This window comes from Natrix helvetica, assembly GCF_964273705.1.
Source record: "Natrix helvetica genome assembly, chromosome: 1".
In the NCBI taxonomy this organism is placed as follows: domain Eukaryota; kingdom Metazoa; phylum Chordata; class Lepidosauria; order Squamata; family Natricidae; genus Natrix; species Natrix helvetica.
In genome coordinates this window covers 11,598,501-11,618,234 of record NC_138548.1, presented here as the reverse complement: position 1 = coordinate 11,618,234, position 19,734 = coordinate 11,598,501, and the positions used below count along the sequence as shown (strand labels likewise).

General features: G+C 41.8%; 2 protein-coding genes across 2 annotated transcripts in view; both read right to left on the bottom strand.

Moving 5' to 3' along the window:
- The window catches only part of EFNA2 (ephrin A2), a 331,852-nt gene extending 325,204 nt beyond the window's left edge, over positions 1-6,648 (bottom strand). The window contains exons 1-2 of the mRNA XM_081960373.1: positions 6,503-6,648; positions 4,329-5,736 (exon numbers count right to left, since the gene is read on the bottom strand). Of these exons, the coding sequence (XP_081816499.1) occupies positions 4,329-4,450 (122 nt within the window). The 5' untranslated portion in view covers positions 4,451-5,736; positions 6,503-6,648. The remainder of the gene's footprint in view (positions 1-4,328; positions 5,737-6,502) is intronic.
- STK11 (serine/threonine kinase 11) overlaps positions 1-19,734 on the bottom strand; it is a 608,695-nt gene that overhangs the window by 25,580 nt on the left and 563,381 nt on the right. The gene's annotated exons all lie outside the window — the stretch shown is intronic.

Sequence of the window (19,734 nt, the reverse complement as noted above, 5' to 3'; positions counted from 1 at the left end):
ACGCAAATCTAGAATTTCAGACCAAGGTGCATTTGTCTTATTGAGGATCTTCTTTTCCTACTATTGAACCATAAACCATTATTTTTCAGCGGCTAAAACTATCTCAGTCAGTTATGGATATTATTCAAAACTAAGGGGGAGGACGGACTATCTTTTTTTCCTCAAGCACTGAGCAAGATCTACTTTGAAATTCTTATTTTCCAAGTTCTTTCAGGAAAGGATTCCCTCAATCGACACCTTTTGCCACTCTAAAGGGTAGGGGAGCTCGCCCAGCACTGTCTTAGCGATACAAACTCTTACTCACTTAAGTTTCAACACAACTGACACACTTTCCACAAAAGTGACACCATGAAATGTGAAAGAACTGCTAGCTGGATTTTGCTATTGTGATCCATTAGAATCAAAACCGGCCTCTTTTGCAACCCCGTCCCTGCAAACTATTTTTGCACCTCTGATTTGCTTTGGTTTGGGGGGGGGGGGGGGGGAGAGGAAAGAGCAATTGTGGTCATGATGGTTAAGTTTTACCTGCGAACGCTAACACTATGAGAATAAACTAGGAAGTTGGGTTTGTTTCCCTAGGCAAATTCACGGAAAAATAACACAGCCCCAATCTGCATGATTATTAGGATAATCCACCAGCATTCGCTCAAACTATGTATAAAGTACTGGTAAGATGATGAAAAAAAAATATTAATTTAGTTCTAGTGTCTCTGCATTATTAGGCACATTTTTTTTCTTCAATTTATAAGAGTTTGTAACATTTTCCAATTTTTTGGGTGGGGAAACAGAACAGTTGACTCCAAATATTTCACATTTCTCTTCAAAGCTGCATCCAGGACCTTTCAGATATTCCCACTAAAAGGCCCCACTGATTTTTACAAAGCCAAGAATCAGGAAGTAGATAATCATAATTATCAATGATGTAAGACATGGGAGGGAGGGGGCCAGCCAGACCCAAAAATAAACCCTGGAAAACTCAAGTTGCCATAAAATATCTTCCACGTCACACAAAGAAAGCCACGCAAACATTGACAAAATAAAGGATGCGTTTTTAAAGACAAGGTTCAATGAAGATCAGTGGCCCACCGGCTTTTTAAAAATAAAATAAAAATCAGCCCAAATCAGGCAAATTCATCTCTTTGGGATTTTGAGGTGAGGGGGAAAAAAGTGGAAATAGCAATGCAAACAGTGGGGAAAATGGGGGGGGGGGGAATGAAAGAAGTTAATGTCTAGTAAAACAAATGTAGAATTCCTCCGTGAGAAAAATAATCCATGTAGGTTGGCCTCAACTACCCCATTACTCCCAAATTGAAAAGATTAAATTATGCCCAGTGCTTCAGGTTACTAAACTATGATGGCAAAGACCAAAAGTTGGTCCAGCTTTTGCCAAGAGAGTATGTTGGTCTCCAGAGATAACTTCCCTCAAATCTCAGCCATCATCTCCAAGATGGCCTCTAAACTTCTCCTCTACGTCCTTACAGTATGTAGGTTTGCCTTGAAATCAGGCTCCAGTTTCCTTCAAACCCAAGGCATTTTGTTGGAGAATGAAGCTCTTTATTCCCCATGGCAGGAAGGGCAGAGGAGAAAATATTTCTCTCGTAAAGACTCCGAGTTGTGAACAAACCAAGAGTACCCTTCCATTAAGAGCCCCCGAAATCTGCAGGTTGGGGCATTCATATCCAATGGGGAGATTTTTTTTTATTTTTTAGGTGAAAAGTGGGCTGCCAGCAAACAATTCAGACTCCCAAGCTTCCATCTGTTGTGGGCCTTTCCATAATCGGAAGACACCCCAGTCCATTTCTGCACACATTAAACATAGTCCTGACCCATCAGCAGGTAGCTAAGAGGCGTTGAAAACAAGTGTCACAACACAACTTGTGCCAAGAAACACAAAACCCTCCACCGTAGCCAAGGCACTCACAAAAAAAAAAAAAAAACCTGCAGGCATAATTTTTCCCGTGGTTCCCTAAAAGTATTCCACGGACCGCTAATTTTGTGGGGATTTCTTTTTTTAGCTTTTGCTCTCAATAAATGAATATTGTATTGAGAAACTAGTCTTTTTGTCTGGATAAAGGAGGAACTTCTCCTTGCTCCCTTTTTATAGTTGGGCTCAAAGGAAAGAGAAAAAAAAAGGTTTCCTAAGATTTCAGAGTTAAAGAGAAAAAGATGCACCCATGGAAGATTCAGAAGCGATGCACCATTTAGAAACACTAAATTCAATGTATGAAATACTAAACGGGGGAGGGGGGGAAGTTAATGCAAGCTTCTCCTTCAAGGGAGGATGAATAAGAATCACTTTTTCCGAAAGTTTTTTTTTTCATTTTTTTTAGAGGGTGGGCTCGCCGTTTGCTAAGATTAAAGGAAGAAGCTGTTATTTTGGGGTTAAGATCCTGTCCATTATGAGCAATCAAAGATTTGGCTGTCATCCAACAGCCTGTTTCAGCTACTTCAGAAAGCTGTTACAAGCCCCTCAGCAAGGGGGGAGAAAAGTCACTTCTGAATGCTTAGCTTTGGACCTAGGAAGAGTCAGAAGACTCATTTAAACACTTTGCGTTCACATTACAAGCCACTACAGACAGACATGGACAAGGATGGCGTAAACATGCCCCACATTCTAGAAACGTTGGGTTTACCTGATCATTATAACCCAACCAGTTTGCCAATTAGGGCTCTTTATATCAGAAGTGGACAAAAACAATCTCACCCAGCCACCCCCGAACAAAAAAATATAATCAACTGCCGTGCCCTTCACCAAAAATCTGTTTCTGGTCACCATCTTTGGGTGAGCTTCTAACATTTGCCAGCCTGACTCTTCAAAAAATGCTCAGTTTTAGGTACCGTCACATTTAGAAATATCCTACAGGAACATTAAGGAAACTCCTCCCCATCTAAATTGGAAATATAAAACTTTCCTCTTGGAGCTGTGGTGGGGAAAAGATAATAAGGTCTGCCTATTTGGTCCAGCAAGTTAAAAAAAAAAAGAACGAAAGAAAACCATATTTCCATCCAAAGTGGTTAAGGGGAGCGAGAAAGCGAGAGAGGCACAGTAGAAAACTGTTTTAATTTGACAAGATCGAGACCTTAAGTGACATATAATTGATTTTACAGTCTGCACCGCTTCAGAAAATTGTTCTCCTTGGCTGCACAGTCTTATGACTTCCTAGAACTGACTTCTGGATGACTGATTTAAATATTTCTTATTTTCAACAAGGTGCCAAAATGTAGGACAGCTGCTTGTCCGTGACTGAGTGTGTGTATGTTTGTTTGTCCATACCCTCAAATGTTGAATTATTTGGGGGACTTGAAGCATGGGGGGGAGAGATGAGAGACAGAGGGCACCCCAGTGAAATATATCCAAGTTAGCCTGAAAATAGCAAAGGGATGTGAAATTTAAGCAAACCTAGCGTTCTTGGCCTCCAGGGACTTTGGTAAGAGAAAGACGACCTGACCCAATTTTTTGCTAAAAAAAATATATCCAGGAATAAGCATTCACAATAATGCCACCCCTCCCCAGCCATGACTAAGCAAATATCAATTTGCAAAAAAGAGACCCAAAGTGATTTATGCAAGGTATTCTTCCAGCCCTTAGTAGTATACAATTTGCAATCATCATGACAAATTTTAGGAAGATGGGTTTGCCTGATCTGAACTTCCAGACAAACCCAGATATGACACCAGAACTGAGCTGAGCTAGAAAGAGACCAAAATAGCATCTCTCTGCCAGCCAAAAATGAGCCCCCCCCCCCCAAAAAAAAATTGGTCATCATTTTTTTTTTTAAAAAAAAAAACCAAACACGTCACTTCCCAAGAGTTTGTAGGTTAATCTTCCTCACACCAGACAGGATAAAAACTCCACTTTCAAACTCTACTTCTGTCCTCTCTGCACTAGCGATCCACAGTGTGGGATGCATTTTTTTTAAAAAAATAATAATAATAAGGTTGATAGTTTGGAAGAAGCAATTTTTTCCCCCTCCTGAACTGAGCTGGAAATATTTCCTCCAGCGGTCTCTTTGCAGCAATTTTTCTAGTTAATGTCTTTTGCAAAGGGGGTTGGGGAGCCAGAGACAGGATTTCTACCTCCATTTCAGGCATCCAAAGTGGGAAAACTTCTCTTCTTCCTTCCACTTTGTCCAATGTTCCCCACCCACCCCAAAAATACCAAACTACAGGGAAAGTCCAAGGACCCCCTCCCTCAATTCCCCAACCTCTTCTTCCCCCCCCAGAGCCTCCCCCCATTCAAACTCAAGTGAGGACTGACAAAAAGCTTTCCCCACCCTTTTTTTTCACCCCCAAGCTTGGCTTGGTCCCCCTTTCCCCCCCCCACTTACCTAGGATTGGTTTTGTTCCAGTACACCGCGTAGCGATCCGAGATAACTTTGCTCCCGTCCTCCGTCCAGACACAAACCCCAATGAGGGCAACCACAAGCGCCGCTACCTCCGAAAGTTGCATTTTACTTGATTGGCGCTCGGTTTAACCTCCTCCTTTCTTTCTTTCTTTCTTTCTTCCTTTCTTTTTTTGCGAGGGGGGAGATTTTTTCTCTCTCTCCTATTTTTTCTTTTCCTTTCCTTTTTTTTTTTTTGCAGCGCTTTTTTGATGCTTTAAGAAGAAGGACCCCAGTTCATTTCTCCTTTTATTTTGGCATGTTTCTTAAAATGTCTGGGGGTGAGTGGCAGGGGTCATCTCCCCCTCTAATCGCCTCCGTCTGGCTTTCTCTCTCTCTCAGCCCCCCCTCCCGCCCCCCTTTGCGGGATGCCAACTTCTTTTTCTTTTTTTTTTCTTTTTTTTTGCAGGGGGGTGTGGAGAAAAAAACAGTGGGATTCCTAATTTATTGCACGGAGATGGAGCAAGTTCTGGGTACCTTTGCAGTTCTTAAGATCTTCTTAGGGACGAAGTGGCGCAGCATCCTACCGTCCATCCAGATTTCGGAAGCTCCTTGCAAAGCGATCCAGAGTCGGGATCACAAGCTTTCAAATGGGGGAGGAGGGGGAAAAAATCTGTTTTCTAAGGAACAGATGGCTGCGGGTCGTTTTGCTCTTTTTTTCCTTTTTTTTCCCTTCTCTCCTAAAAAGGAGCACTCTGCAAACTTCCTTCTCCTCCTGAACTCCCTTTCTTAAACTCTTTGTAGGCGTGCAAGCATCCTGGCTGGAAGGACCTTCACCTACCGAGGGGGGGGGGTCTTCAAAAAGAGGAGAGAGGCAAAAAAAAATCCAGAGGAAAAAGTCGCTTAATGGAAATAAATCAACTCCCTCCCCTCTCTAACCATCTCCCAGATCTCACCAAGAAGGCAAAAGGCAAGAAAAAGCTGTCAAGTCAGCAAGCAAAGTCTCAAGAGAAATCACTTCTGGATTCTGCCATGTCTAACCCTGGCAACAGCCACAAAAAAGAAGAAGAAGGAATTAAAACAATTCCTGGTTTTGATTTTGATTTTTTGGGAGGGGGGGGGCTTTTCAAAGAGCCCAGCACTTTCTTTCCCAGATGGCAAGCAGTTGCCCAGAAACAGAATTAAATTAGGAATTCTTTTTTTCCTCTTCTTCCACCTCCTCCTCCTCTTCGCTAAAATCAAATAAATGTACTTTTCTTTTTAAAAAAAAGAAGGTTCCAAACATACATACAAGTAGGGTGTAGTCCGATTTTTCCAGTTTTAAAGAGCTTTTTTTCCCCTTTTTTCTTTCTTTCTTGGTATCTTCTCTCTCTTTTTTTTGTTAAACAGAATCTGTCCCGCCGAGGTTTGTATCCTTTAAAAAAACATAAGACAAACAGATGAATAAAACGGATCCTTTGAACTCCTTTTCTGGAGTACTTCTATTTCATTTCCCCCTCCCCTTTCTTCGCTCCCCAGCAAACTCCCAAGAACGCCCCTCGCTCATTCACACAACAGGTTTCTCACTTGCGAGAGAAAAAGACGCCCCCCCCTCTCCCCTTCCGCCCCCCCCCCATTTTTTTTTTACTTTTCCTGCGTTTATTCCCACTTTTACTTTTCTTTTCTTCTAACAATGCGAGAGAAGCTCCCTTATATAAACCGAGAAGAAGAAAGAACACAGAGGCGCAGCGGCACAAGCAGCCTTGCAAGGGGGGAGGATGGAGAGAAGGAGGCAAGAGGAGGAGGAGGAAAGGGGTGTGTGCGCTCTCACGCGTGTGTGTGTGTGTGCCTGTGTGTGTGTGTGTGTGTGAATATACGAGGGGAAAAAATGCAAGGTGAGTGCACAGGGGTGCCGATTTCCCCCAGACTTCCTTCCCTCCCACCCACCCAATTTAAAATCCCAATTTAAAGGATTTTCTTTTTTTTTATTAGGATCAAGGCTGCAATGCCCATCCTGCTTGGAAACGCACGTGATTCTGGATAAAACATGCTCCCCACCTTTCTCTCTCTCTCTTTTTAAATCCCCCGTTCCGGAATCAAAAGAGGAAAAAAAAAAGAAAGAAAAAGACAAGCAGCAAAGAAAGAAAGAAAAGGTCGCTAGATTCTCTCTTTCTCTCTTTTTTGGTGGTCCGTCTCCCCACTTTTATTAAGAGGTCTCCCCGCCGGCTCGCCCGTTCCTGCCGGGGCTCCGCAACGCCGCTGCTACCGCCGCCGGCTTCCTAGCCACTCTCGCCAAAAGAGACATTGTCGCCACTTGGCCGGGAAGCCTAAAGTAAGCGCGGCGCTTTCGCCCAACGCCCCCCGCCCCAGCCTTTCCGTCGGGGCGGAGCCCACCCGGGCTCAAGGTTGGTTGGCCGGCGAGGGGAGAGCCCCACCTTCCGCCATGTGCGGCTCCTGCCGCTGCCGCCGCCGCCGCTCCGGCCTCTTTGAGTCAATTTCACGTCTCTGGGGAGGGTCCGGGCGAAGGCTGGGAGAAGAGGGGGAGGGGGAGGGGGAGAAGAGGGGGGGGACATTAAAACGCACGACGCTTTTATTTTATTTTATTATTTGGGGGGGTAAGGGGGGGCACTTTGGGGAAGACCCCCCCACCGCCGCTCCTGCTGCAAAAAAAAAAAGGTAACTCTCCTGCTTTCTCTTTATTTCGTTTATTTGTATCCTGCCTTATTTATTTATTTATTTATTTAATTTACTGATTTATTTACTGATTTATTTATTTATTTACTGATTTATTTATTTGCTGATTTATTTATTTATTTGCTGATTTATTTATTTACTGATTTATTTATTTATTTGCTGATTTATTTATTTATTTATTTGCTGATTTATTTATTTATTTATTTGCTGATTTATTTATTTATTTGCTGATTTATTTATTTATTTATTTGCTGATTTATTTATTTATTTGCTGATTTATTTATTTATTTGCTGATTTACTGATTTATTTACCGCTTTATTTCTTTGACTGCTTTATTTCTTTACTTACCGGTTTGTTTATCGGTTTATTTACTGGTTTGTTTGTTTGTTTGTTTACTGATGTATTTACTTATTTAAAACAGGAGAGTGCCTAAATTTATTCGCCACCTTGAGAGTCTGTCTGTAGGTTGGTGTTGGTAGCAAAGTCCTGTCCGACCCATCGCAAACCCCAACCACCCGCCCCACTACCCTGGAAAATGTTCCTCCAGGCCTGCCTGTCCTCTACCTAAACCCAATCTGGCTTTTGAGCGCATGTGCTAAGATAAGCCCTCCCCCCCCAAAATAAGCCCTTCCCAAAAATATTGCAACACGGCAGCAGCACCCTCGCCGCCTCCTGCACCTCAAAAATAATAAGACCTCCCCAAAATAAGGCCAAATTTCCTTGGGGGAGGGTGGTGTCAAAAGAAAATAAGGCCCTGTTTTATTTTCGGGGAAAACACTCTGTGTGTGTGTGTGTATACGTACACACATACGCCCATAAATTGCTTACACATATATACAGATACATATGCGCATAAACAAATAATTCAAGGTGGCGAAGAAATCCAGCCGTTTTTCCCACAAGGACGACCCTGTGAGGTGGGTTAGGCCGAGAGAGAGGTGGGGGGGGAAGGGAGGGATGGCTCAAAGTCACTCAGTCGGTTTTCATGGCTAAGGCGGGACTGGAACTCTTTTTGGAATAGAATAAAGCTGGAAAGGTCCTTGGAGGTCTTCTAGTCCAACCCCCTAGGGATGACAAGGATGATTAAACTAGGAAGATTAAAGGTCGATCAATCAGTCCGAATAGAGTCGGAAAGGAACTTGGAGATCCTCTAGTCCAGGGGTGTCCAAACTTGGGAACTTTAAGACTTGTGGACTCCAACTCCCAGAATTCCCCAGCCAGCAGAGCTGGCTGGGGAATTCTGGGAGTTGAAGTCCACAAGTCTTAAAGTTCCCAAGTTTGGACACCCCTGCTCTAGTCCAATCCTCTGCTCAAGCAGGAGACCCCACCATTCCAGACAAGTGGCTGTCCAGTGTCCTCTTAAAAGCCTCCAGTGATGGGAGCACCCACACCTTCTGCAAGCCATTCCACTGGATAATTGTTTTCCCTGTCTGGCAGTTTCTCCTTTCTTCTAGATTGCTTCTCTCCTTCATTAGTTTCCATCCATCATTTCTTGTCTTGCCTTCTGGTGGTTTGGAGAATAGGTTGACCCCAACTCTTGCTTTCTGGCCTCAAATATTGGAACGCTGGTATGTCATTCCTAGTCCTTTTTCTAGACTAGCCCATTAACGGTTGCGAGAATTGGCTATGGCCAGTCTAGAAAAAAGAAGGACTAGGGTTGACATGATAGCAGTATTCCAATCTTTGAGGGGCTGCCACAAAGAAGGTGAGGTCAATTTATTTTTTTCAAAGCACCAGAAGGCAAAACGAGAAACAATGATTGGAAACTAATTGAGGAGAGCAGCAACCTGGAATTAAGGAGAAACTTCCCTAACAGTGAGGAGAATTAACCAGTGGGATAACTTGCCTTTCGAAGTTGTAGGTCCTCCATCAATGGAGGTCTATGGAGATTCTCAGTCATCCAGCTCATGGTTATCCTGCCTAGGCAGGGGGTTGGACTAGAAGACCTCCAAGGTCCCTTCCAGCTCCATTCTGATCGATCGATAGTCTCCAGGCCTTTAATCATCCCAGTTTCTCTTCTCTACACTTTTTTCCAAAGTCTCAGCTTCTTTTTTGTAATGTGGGGACCAAAATAGGATGCGCTATTCCAGATGTGATCTTGCTGTGGTTTTATTGTTTGTTTGTTTGTTTATTTGGATTTATATGCCGCCTCTCTCCAAAAGGACTCAGGGCGGCGTACAACATTAAAAAAAAAACACATCCCAAAAGTTAAAAAAAATTAAATACATATCCAAAAAAACAAACCGAATTTAAAAGACAATACATTTAAAATAAGTTAAAATTAACAGGCCAGGCCGGCTTGCTGGAAAAACCAACTTTTTATAAAGCAGTACTAATACTTCACTCCTCGTCTCCTGCTTTTTAGCCTGGTGCCTTAACACTAGAATCAAACGGGCTCTCTGCTTTATTGCCTTTTGCCCCAAAGATTTGCAAGCGGATCCCATATAAATAACCGCGAATCACTTTTCTCTATGCCCCCACCCCTTGATAATTTATCAGTCAATCGTATTTAAGATCCACCCATTTTCTTCGCAGAGGCATTGTGCAATAAAATATTTAAAAGGTTAAATAGAGGTTAGAATTGTTAAAATTAATTAAAAGGTGTGAGGTGAGGAAGACTTCCATTTTCCCCCTTCCTGTTGGCTGAATGGATTGGATGGGAGAGGATGTTGCTGTCCATAGAAGCAGACCTAGACCTATAACGATTCATTTAGTGACCATTCAAAGTCACAACAAGCGCTGAAAAAAGGGACCTATGGCCATTTCCCCCCATTTATGACCGTTGTAGCATCCCCGTGGTTACGTGATTTATATTCAGATGCTTGGTAATTGCTTCATATTTATGACGGTTGCAGTGTCCCGGGGTCATGTGATCCCCTTTTGCGACCTTCTGGCAAACAAAGTCAACGGGGAATCCGGATTCATTTTACAACCGTGTTACTAATTCAACAACTGCAACGATTCGCTGAGCAAATGTGGCAAGAAAAGTCGTAAAATGGAGCAAAAGTCACTTAACAAACTGCTCATTTAGCAACATATATTCTGGGCTCCATTGTGGTTGTAGGTTGAGGACTTACCTGTACACTCTGGGTGTTAGGAAGAGTTTGATGGTGCAACGACTGTTGATTTGTTTATTAGATTCATATGTCTCCCATCTCATCTATAAGGCAACTCTGGGAAATCTTACCCCTATAGGAAGATAATCCCCTTGAGTATCGTGGGGCTTATACCCATATAAGAGGCAATAAGAATTGGAGGCTCAAGTTTATATTTATAAAATTTCTGGCAGATCTGGAGCTGAGAGTTTATGTGTACATTTTTCATATACTGTGTAGTGGGTTTTGGGTGACCGGATGCTGGTTTGTAAGGAAACCTCTAAATTAGTGATCCTAGCTTGCATAGAATAGCATAAACATAACTGGGCTTGTGACCTACAGGTGGTTCTTGACATGCAATGACTACTGGGACCAGAATTTTTATTAAACAAGCCCGTTGTTAAGTGAGTTTTGCCATAGTTAAGGAAATCACTGCAGCTGTTAAGTGAATCAAGCAGTCGTTAAGTGAATCTGGCTTCTCACGTTGGCTGCTGGTCGGAAGCCAAACTGGAAGGTCCCAAGTGGCGATCCTACGGACCCCAGGATGTTGCAACCGTCGTAAATGCGTGACAGTTGCCAAGCGCCCAAATGTTGATCAAGGGAATATTATTATTCTTGTGCCATATCCGTGATCGGACGTTGTCGATCATTCTGGCAATCCTATTTTTTGTCAACGGACGCATGAAAAGGTGCTGCTGAGTTTTGTCCAAACCTGTCCCTTAGATTTTGAAGCTATGATCATCTTCTTCTGCCTGGACCTCATTTGCCTTCAATCTTTCCCTGGAGGAATAAGTGAATGACCCAACACTGGAAGTCTTTAAGAAGATGTTGGAGAGCCATTTGTCTGAAACGGTATAGGTTTTCCTGCCTAGGCAGGGGGTTGGACTAGAAGACCTCTAAGGTCCCTTCCAACTCTATTGTATTGTATTAATTGTTTAAGTGAAGGATGCCGTATTTTTCTCGGTGTTACATCCCATGTCCAAAATATTCTGACTTTTGCTTTTTAATGGCTTTGATTATTTCCCTTGGCTTTCCCAGGAGGCTTATCCCCTCCTCCTTTCTGATTTTGTCAACCCAGCTTATACGTAACAGCCGCCTGTAAATCCACATTTTCAAATGCTTTGAGTTTCTTCAAGTGACCATTGGGGTCAAGTGACCATTGGGAATGCTATAATAGCTATAAGTTCAAGTACCAGTTTTAAGTCGCTTTTTCAGTGCCGCTGTAACTTCAGAGAGTCACTGTATATGCTTTTTTCAGGGCCGCTGTAACTTCATACAGTGAATCAGGATGGCTCACAGTTGCTTTGCTATTTCTGATGATTTTTTTTCCTGCCCTATGAAAAGGATTGCATGCCCTGAATGGGAACAAAAGTAAGGGATGTGCATGCGGTTACAAGCCTAGAGACTGGATTTTACATGCGGCGTAGCGTGATATGCCAACCAAGTTAGATTATTAATTTGTTTGTTTATTTCTATTCCTCTGGGGTATTTATATTATTATAACATAATTATAATTTGATGATAGATAGATAGATGATGATAGATAGATAGATAGATAGATAGATAGATAGATAGATAGATAGATAGATAGATGATAGATAAAGATAGGTAGATAAATATAAATTAGATAGATATAAAGATAGAAAAAATAGATCAAGATAGATATAAAGATAGATATAGATTAGATAGATATAAAGGTAGGTAGGTAGGTAGGTAGGTAGGTAGGTAGATATAGATTAGAGAGATATAAAGATAGATAGATAAAGGTAGATATATATAAAGATAGGTAGATAGATATAGAATAAATAGATATAAAGACAGATAGATAGATCAAGATAGATATAAAGATAGATAGATAGATAGATAGATAGATAGATGATAGATAGATGATAGATAGATGATAGATAGATAGATAGATATAAGGATATAAAGATAGGTAGATAAATATAGATAGATATAGATAGATAGATAGATAGATAGATAGATAGATAGATAGATAGATAGATAAATAGATAGAGAAAGAGAGAGATTAGATAGATATAAAGATAGATAGATAGATATAGATATATAGATATAAAGATAGATAGATAGATAGATAGATAAATAGAGAAAGAGAGATTAGATAGATATAAAGATAGATAGATAGATATAGATATATAGATATAAAGATAGATAGATAGATGATAGATAGATAGATGATAGATAGATTGATATAAAGATATGTAGATAAATATAGATAGATATAGATAGATAGATAAATAGAGAGAGAGAGAGAGAGAGAGATTAGATAGATATAAAGATAGATAGATAGATATAGATTAGATAGATATAAAGATAGATGGATGGATGGATTGATGGATAGATGAAATTTTATTTCATATTTATTTTCATAAATAACACAAGGTGGCGAACATTACTAATACAGATAATCCTCAACGTACGACAGTTTATTTAGTGACCGTTCAAAGTTACAACAGCATTGAAAAAAGTCACTTAAGACTATTTTTGAGAAAGCATGCCTTGCTGCAGCATCTCCATGGACACGCGATTTACATTCGGATGCTTGACAACTGGTTCATATTTATGACAATTGCAGCGCCCCGGGATAACGTGATCCCCTTTTGCGACCTTCTGACAAATAAAGTCAATGGGAAAGCCAGGTTCACTTAGCCAGGTGATTAACTTAACAACGGCAGGGGTTCGCTTAACTACTGTGGCAGGAAAAGTGGTAAAATGGAGCAAAACTCAACTTAACCAATGTCTCACTTATCAACATAAATGTTGAGATCAATTGTGGTCGTAAGTCGAGGACAACATCTATAGGTAGTCCTGGACTTAAGACCAGAATGGAAACCAGGATTTCTGTTCCTAAGCAAGGCAGTTGTAAAGAAAGTCACATCTGATTTTATGGTAGCTTTTGCCACATTTCTTAAATGAATCGCTGCCGTTGTTAAGTAAATCGTGTGGTCCTTAAATGAATCTGCCTTCTCCCACTTTGCTTGTCCGAAGCCACCTGGATGTCACGTGATGCAAAGATGCTGCATCCATACTAAACACATGCTAGTTGCACAGCGCCCGTAATTTTGATCACATGACCAAGCGGATAGTCCCACAATTTATAAGTGTGAGGACCAGTTATAACTTAAAGAGTTACTAAACAAATGGTTGTAAGTTGAATTTACCTGTACTCCTTCCTCCTCCTACTTTGTTTTTTTCCAAAGCAATAGTAATGTGAAATGGATTGGGCTATGAGAGATTGGGCTTTTCTGCCTTAGGCGGGACTAGAACTCACCATCAAGTTCAAGTTTCAAGTTTATTTGATTTATAGACCGCCCCCTCTCACCAATCATCTCCTGGTGATTGGCCCAAAGTCACCCAGGCAGCTTTTCTGCCTTAGGCGGGACTAGAACTCACCATCTCCTGGTGATTGGCCCAAAGTCATCCAGGCGACTTTCATGCCTTAGGCGGGACTAGAACTCAGAGTCTCCTGGTGATTGGCCCAAAGTCATCCAGGTGACTTTCATGCCTTAGGCGGGACTAGAACTCAGAGTCTCCTGGTGATTGGCCCAAAGTCACCTAGCCAGCTTTCATGCCGAAGGTTCAGTGTATTACATATATCCCAAAAGCAATTAATTCATTAATAATGGCAAAGCCTGTTGCCGAACGTAGTGATAATGTTTCATGAGCAATAATCATATTTTATTAAAATAAGTCTACTCCTTTTCAAAACATTATTATTGTACAAATCTCAGTCCTATTATTACCATCACTTCTATCTTTTTCTAATTAAAAACTGACAAAATAGTTTATAAAAATTACAGTGTCATCAGCTGGAGGCAAAAAGAAGCTACATAAGTCACTTCCTGCCACAGGAAGTGCTGGGGAATGTGGCTTTGGCCCCTTCTTAACTAAAATCAGAGTGAAATTGTGTTTACAGGTAGTACTCAATATACGACATTCGTTTAGTGACTGTTCAATGTTACAATAGCTCTGAAAAAGGTGACATCACCATTTTTCACACAACAGCTGCAGCATCCCCATGATCATGTGACCAAAATTCAGATGCTTGGCAACCGACTCATATTTACGACGGTCGCAATATCCCAGGGTCATGTGATCACCTTTTGCAACCTTTTGACAAGCAAAGTCAATGGGGTTCACTTAACAATTGTGCCCTGCATCCGTTCTTCGTATGTTTTAGCCTCCACTCCCCTCATCATCGTGGCTGCTCTTCTCTGCACTTTTTCTAGAGTCTCAACATCTGTTTTAAAGTGTGGTGACCATCAAAGCTGACACCAGCCAGTGCATAGAACAACTCAATACAATACAATAGCAGAGTTGGAAGGGATCTTGGAGGTCTTCTAGTCCAACCCCCTGCCTAGGCAGGAAACCCTATACTGTTTCAGACAAATGGCTATCCAACATCTTCTTAAAGACTTCCAGTGTTGGAGCATTCACAACTCCTGGAGGCAAGCTGTTCCACTGATTAATTGTTCTAACTGTCAGGAAGTTTCTCCTCAGTTCTAAGTTGCTTCTCTCCTTGATTAGTTTCCACCCATTGCTTCTTGTTCTACCTTCAGGTGCCTTGGAGAATAGTTGGACTCCCTCTTCTTTGTGGCAACCTCTGAGATATTGGAAGACTGCTATCATGTCTCCCGTAGTCCTTCTTTCTCATAAGCTAGACACAGCCAGTTCCTGCAACCGTTCTTCATATGTTTTAGTCTCCAGTCCCCTAATCCTCTTTGTTGCTCTTCTCTGCACTCTTTCTAGAGTCTCCACGTCTTTTTTTACATCGTGGCGACCAGAACTGAATGCAGTATTCCAAGTGTGGCCTTACCAAGGCATTATAAAATAGTATTAACACTTCACGTGATCTTGATTCTATCCCTCTGTTGATGTAGCCTAGAACTGTGTTGGCTTTTTTGGCAGCTGCAGCACACGGCTGGCTCCTATTTAAATGGTTGTCCACTAGGACTCCAAGATCCCTTTCACAGTTACTAGTGTTGAGCAACGTACCACCTATACTGTACCTGTGCATTTGGTTTTTCTTGCCTAAATGTAGAACCTTACTCTCTTGGAAGACGTGTAGAGAGCTGGCCCATAGAATCCGACATGACTGAATGGATGCCATCATCATATCATTATCATCATCACCACCATCATCTTTTTTCCACCTTTTCGAGTCAACAGATGGATGATTGTTCCTTTCCTTGCCTAGGAGGTTTCTGCTGACTCGGTCTTGTTTCCAAAAATGGCTTGCAACTTCTCACCCCTCTCCTTACACCTAGGCAGACTGAAACTCTTTCACACAACCAAGTCTTCTTACTTAGCAAATCATAGGGGGACTCTTTGCAGCAAAGGGAGGAGAGTGACAGCAGAGGATATTTTTAACTGTTTTTACATAACGTTATTTTTTTAAAAAAAAATGAACCCACCTTTTTAATATATACATACGACTCAAGATGGCAAACATACTTTGTGCTCCTTCCTCCTCCTATTTTCCCCGCAACCGCAATCCTGTGAGTTGAGCTGAAAGAGGGACTGTCCCAAAGTCACCCAGTTGAATTTCATGCCTAAGGTGGGTCTGGAATTCACAGTCTCCAGGTGATTGGCCCAAAGTCATCTAGTTGACTTTCATGCCTAAGGCGGGACTAGAATTCACAGTCACCTGGTGATTGGCCTAAAGTCACTCAGTCAGCTTTCATGCCTAAAATGGGATTGGAACTCTCAGTCTCCTGGTGATTGGCCCAAAGTCATCCAGTCAGCTTTCATGCCTAAAACGGGACTAGAACTCACAGTCTCCTGGTGATTGGCCCAAAGTCATCCAGCCGACTTTCATGCCTAAGGCGGGACTAGAATTCACAGTCACCTGGTGATTGGCCCAAAGTCACCCTGCTAAGGTGAAACTAGAACTCCCAGTTTTCTAAGCCAACACCTTAACCCCTATGCCAAACTGGCTCTACTTCTGCTAATAAACCAGGGGAGAGGAAAATCCTGGCCCATAGTACATTTAGCTGCTGTAGATTGGAATTTAAAACTATCTGGAAAGCCACTGAGATCTGTTTGTCCACAAACACACACATATATACATCCACAAGCATACACTACAGATAGTCCTCAATCTATGTCCACAATTAGGACTGATATTTCTGGTAAAAGTTGGGGGATGGACGGACATAAAGTGGGTCATTACATGACCAGACCTGATCTTTTTATCATTTTTACCATGGACGTTAATTGAATTACATGGCCATTAAGTGAATCATGTAGTTGTTAAGCAAATCTGCTTCCTGAATAGTGTCTGCTTCTCAGAAGCCAGATGGGAAGGTCGCAGGTTGTGATTGCGTAAAGACAAGATGCTGCAGCCGTCATAAATACGAGCCACTTGCCAAGTACCTGAATTGTGATCAGACGGAGATAGTGCAACCATTGTAACTTCAAGAACAGGTTGTAAGTCCTCACCATTGCATTTTGGGCACTTGGCAACTGGTTTAGATGCTTTAAAGCAGTGTTTCTCAACCTTGGCAATTTGAAGATGTCCGGACTTCAACTCCCAGAATCCCCCAGCCTGGGGAATTCTGGGAGTTGAAGTCCGGACATCTTCAAGTTGCCAAGGTTGAGAAACACTGCTTTAACGGATGATTTACGTGGTTGTTGCTTTTTGGCCAGGAACTGGTGTTTACGTCTGGTTTCAGGCAAAAAACATCAGTTGACTAAAATGGGTTCACTTAATGACTGCCACATAAAGGTCATAGAATCAGTCATGGTCACAGGATGTCCCCTTTTAACAATCAGCATGATTTACGATCGTAATTCTGGGTCTAATTATAGTTGTAAGTTGAGGCTTACCTATATCTGGCATTGTGTACAGGAACATCTGCGCAGAGTATTTCCAAAGCACCAGAAGGCTGGACAAGAAGCAACAGATGGAAAATAAATCAAGGAGAGAAACAACTTAGAACTAAGGAGGAATTTCCTAACTGTGTGAACAATTAATCAGTGGAACAACTTGCCTCCAGAAGTTGTGAATGCTCCATCACTGGACGTTTTTAAAAAAAGATTGAACAATCATTTGTCTGGAATGGTAGAGAGTCTCCTGCTTGAGCCGTGGGTTGGACTAGAAGATCTCCAAAGTCCCTTCCAGCTCTTGTTATTCTTGTTATTCTACTTTTTGTATGTGCTAGACACGAGCGTCCCAGGTCCAAGTGGGAGATTCCACAGAAATTTGTGAAGAATAAGAAAGTTAAGATCTTGTGGGAACTTCTAGAGCCAGCCAGACAGGCAGGTATTAGCCAATCAACTAGACATTGTAGAAAGAAAGAAAAAAGAAGGAATTTAAGAGTGGGACAAAAGGACAACAAGAAAATTGATGAAAGTGGAACATTAAAGAGAGTAAGAGATGAGCTAAGAGAAAATGGTTAAAAAAAGGAGGAAGGGAAAGAAAGGATATATTAATAGAATAAAATGAAATACGTTAATACTGTTAATGATATGCAGCTAAATAAGAAGTGGGGGAATTATAGTAACATTGTTAATTGTGGATAACTCATTAAGTAAAATGCTTATTACATTAACATTGAATCTGAGGATATGTGCTACCTATAGAAAATAGAATAACAAATGGAAAAATGAAATGATAAATTTGGTTTATTTTTGAAGGGGCAAAAATGATGTTGCTTATGTGTTAAGAAAAATGAGTTTTAAGATAGAAATATGGGAAGTTAAAAAATTAGATGGCTGAAATTGGAAATGGTCATATGATGTAAAATGAATTATGTATGAGAGAGAATGTAAAAGGAGGGAAAACGCGGAGAACACTTTGTTTACAAAAAAAAATTTAAAATTTGTAATAAAAATAAAAAAAAAACTTTACTTGTGAAAAAAAAAAGATTGGACAATCATTTGTCTGGAATGGTAGAGGGTCTCCTGCTTGAGCAGTGGGTTGGACTAGAAGATCTCTAAGGTCCCTTCCAGCTCTTGTTAGTCTGTTATTCTACTTTTTGTATGTGCTACACTTGAGCGTCCCAGCGTCCAAATGGGAGATTTCACAGAAATTGGTGGAGAATTAGAAAGCTAAGATCTTGTGGGACTTCCAGAGCCAGCCAGACAGGCAGGTATTAGCCAATCAACTAGACCAGGGGTGTCCAAACTTGGCAACTTTAAGACTTGTGGACTTCAACTCCCAGAATCCCCCAGCCAGCAGAGCTGGCTGGGGGATTCTGGGAGTTGAAGTCCACAAGTCTTAAAGTTGCTAAGTTTGGACACCCCTGAACTAGACAATTGTGGTAGTAGACAACGACCTGAAAACAAGGGGAGGTGATAGATGTAGCCATGTCAAGCGACATGGCTACAGGAAGAAGGAATAGGACAAGATGGAGAAGGAGCAGAGCTTGAGGAACTAGAGAGGATGCGGAAAGTCAAGGCCAAAATGGAGCCAGTGCTGGGAATTGCACTTGGGGCTGTGACCCCCTAAATTGGGTGAGGGGCTTGAACAGATGCCGGGAATGAGGTCAGAGCTCTCTGTCCAGAAGAGTGCAGGGCCAGGAATAGTTAAGATCCTGCATTGAATCCTCAAACTCCAAGGCCTTTGATAGAAGACCTGAGATTGAGGAAGACGCAACCCACTGAGAGAGAGATGAAAGGACTTTTTTTAAAAAAATATATCCAGAGTTGTACGGCAGTATACAAACTTACTAAAAAAAAAAATCATATTTCACAAGTAATGCTATTAAAAAGGAATAAAACAGTTCAATAATAAACAAGAACAACAGAACGAAAGAAACAGCAAAAAAAAAAGCAGACAGGAGCAAAATGGTTGTTAAGTGAAGGTGGCTTCCCCAAAAGACTTTGCTTATCAGAAAGTCGCAAAAGGTGATCACGTGACCCCGAGACATTGCAACCATCATAAATATGAGTCAGTTGTCAAGCATCCAAACACAACAACAACACATGACCATGGGGATGCTGCAACGGTCGTAAGGGTTAAAAATGGCCGTAAGTCACTTTTTTCAGTGTTGTAACTTTGAACGCTAAGCGAACTGGTCATTCAACTTTGAATGACCGTTCGACGTTACAGTGGCGCTGAAAAAAAAGTGACTTGCAACCATTTTTGACACTTCCAACTCTTGCAGCACCCCCATGGTCATGTGATCAAACTTCCGACGCTTGGCACAACCAGCTCGTATTTAGGACCGTTGCAGCGTCCCTGGGTCATGTGATCACCTTTTGCAAATATCTGATCAGCATAGTCAACGTGGAAGCCAGATTCACTTAATAACCGTGTTTCTAACACAACCTCTGCAGTGATTCACTTAAAACAATGGTGGAAAGAAAGTGTTGTAGTCCGCCAGCGGCCAGTGGAGCTGGTGGTAGACTCAGATAGTGAGAAGGTTGGGGAGGAACATGGGCCAGTCCTGGAGTCTGGAGAAGGCTCTGATGAGGACTTTGATGAGGCAGAGAGGGGACCAGGGCCGTCTGATAAGTTATCAGCTGCCTTCGGAGTCACACATCAGTGGGGCAGAAGAACGGCTGGAGCCTGTTCTTGATGTGCGCAGAGCTGCCAGGAGAAGGGAACAGTTAGGGAACAAAGGCCGACTCGGGAGTAAAGGTGGACAGTGAATGATACCTCCCATAGGAAATAAAT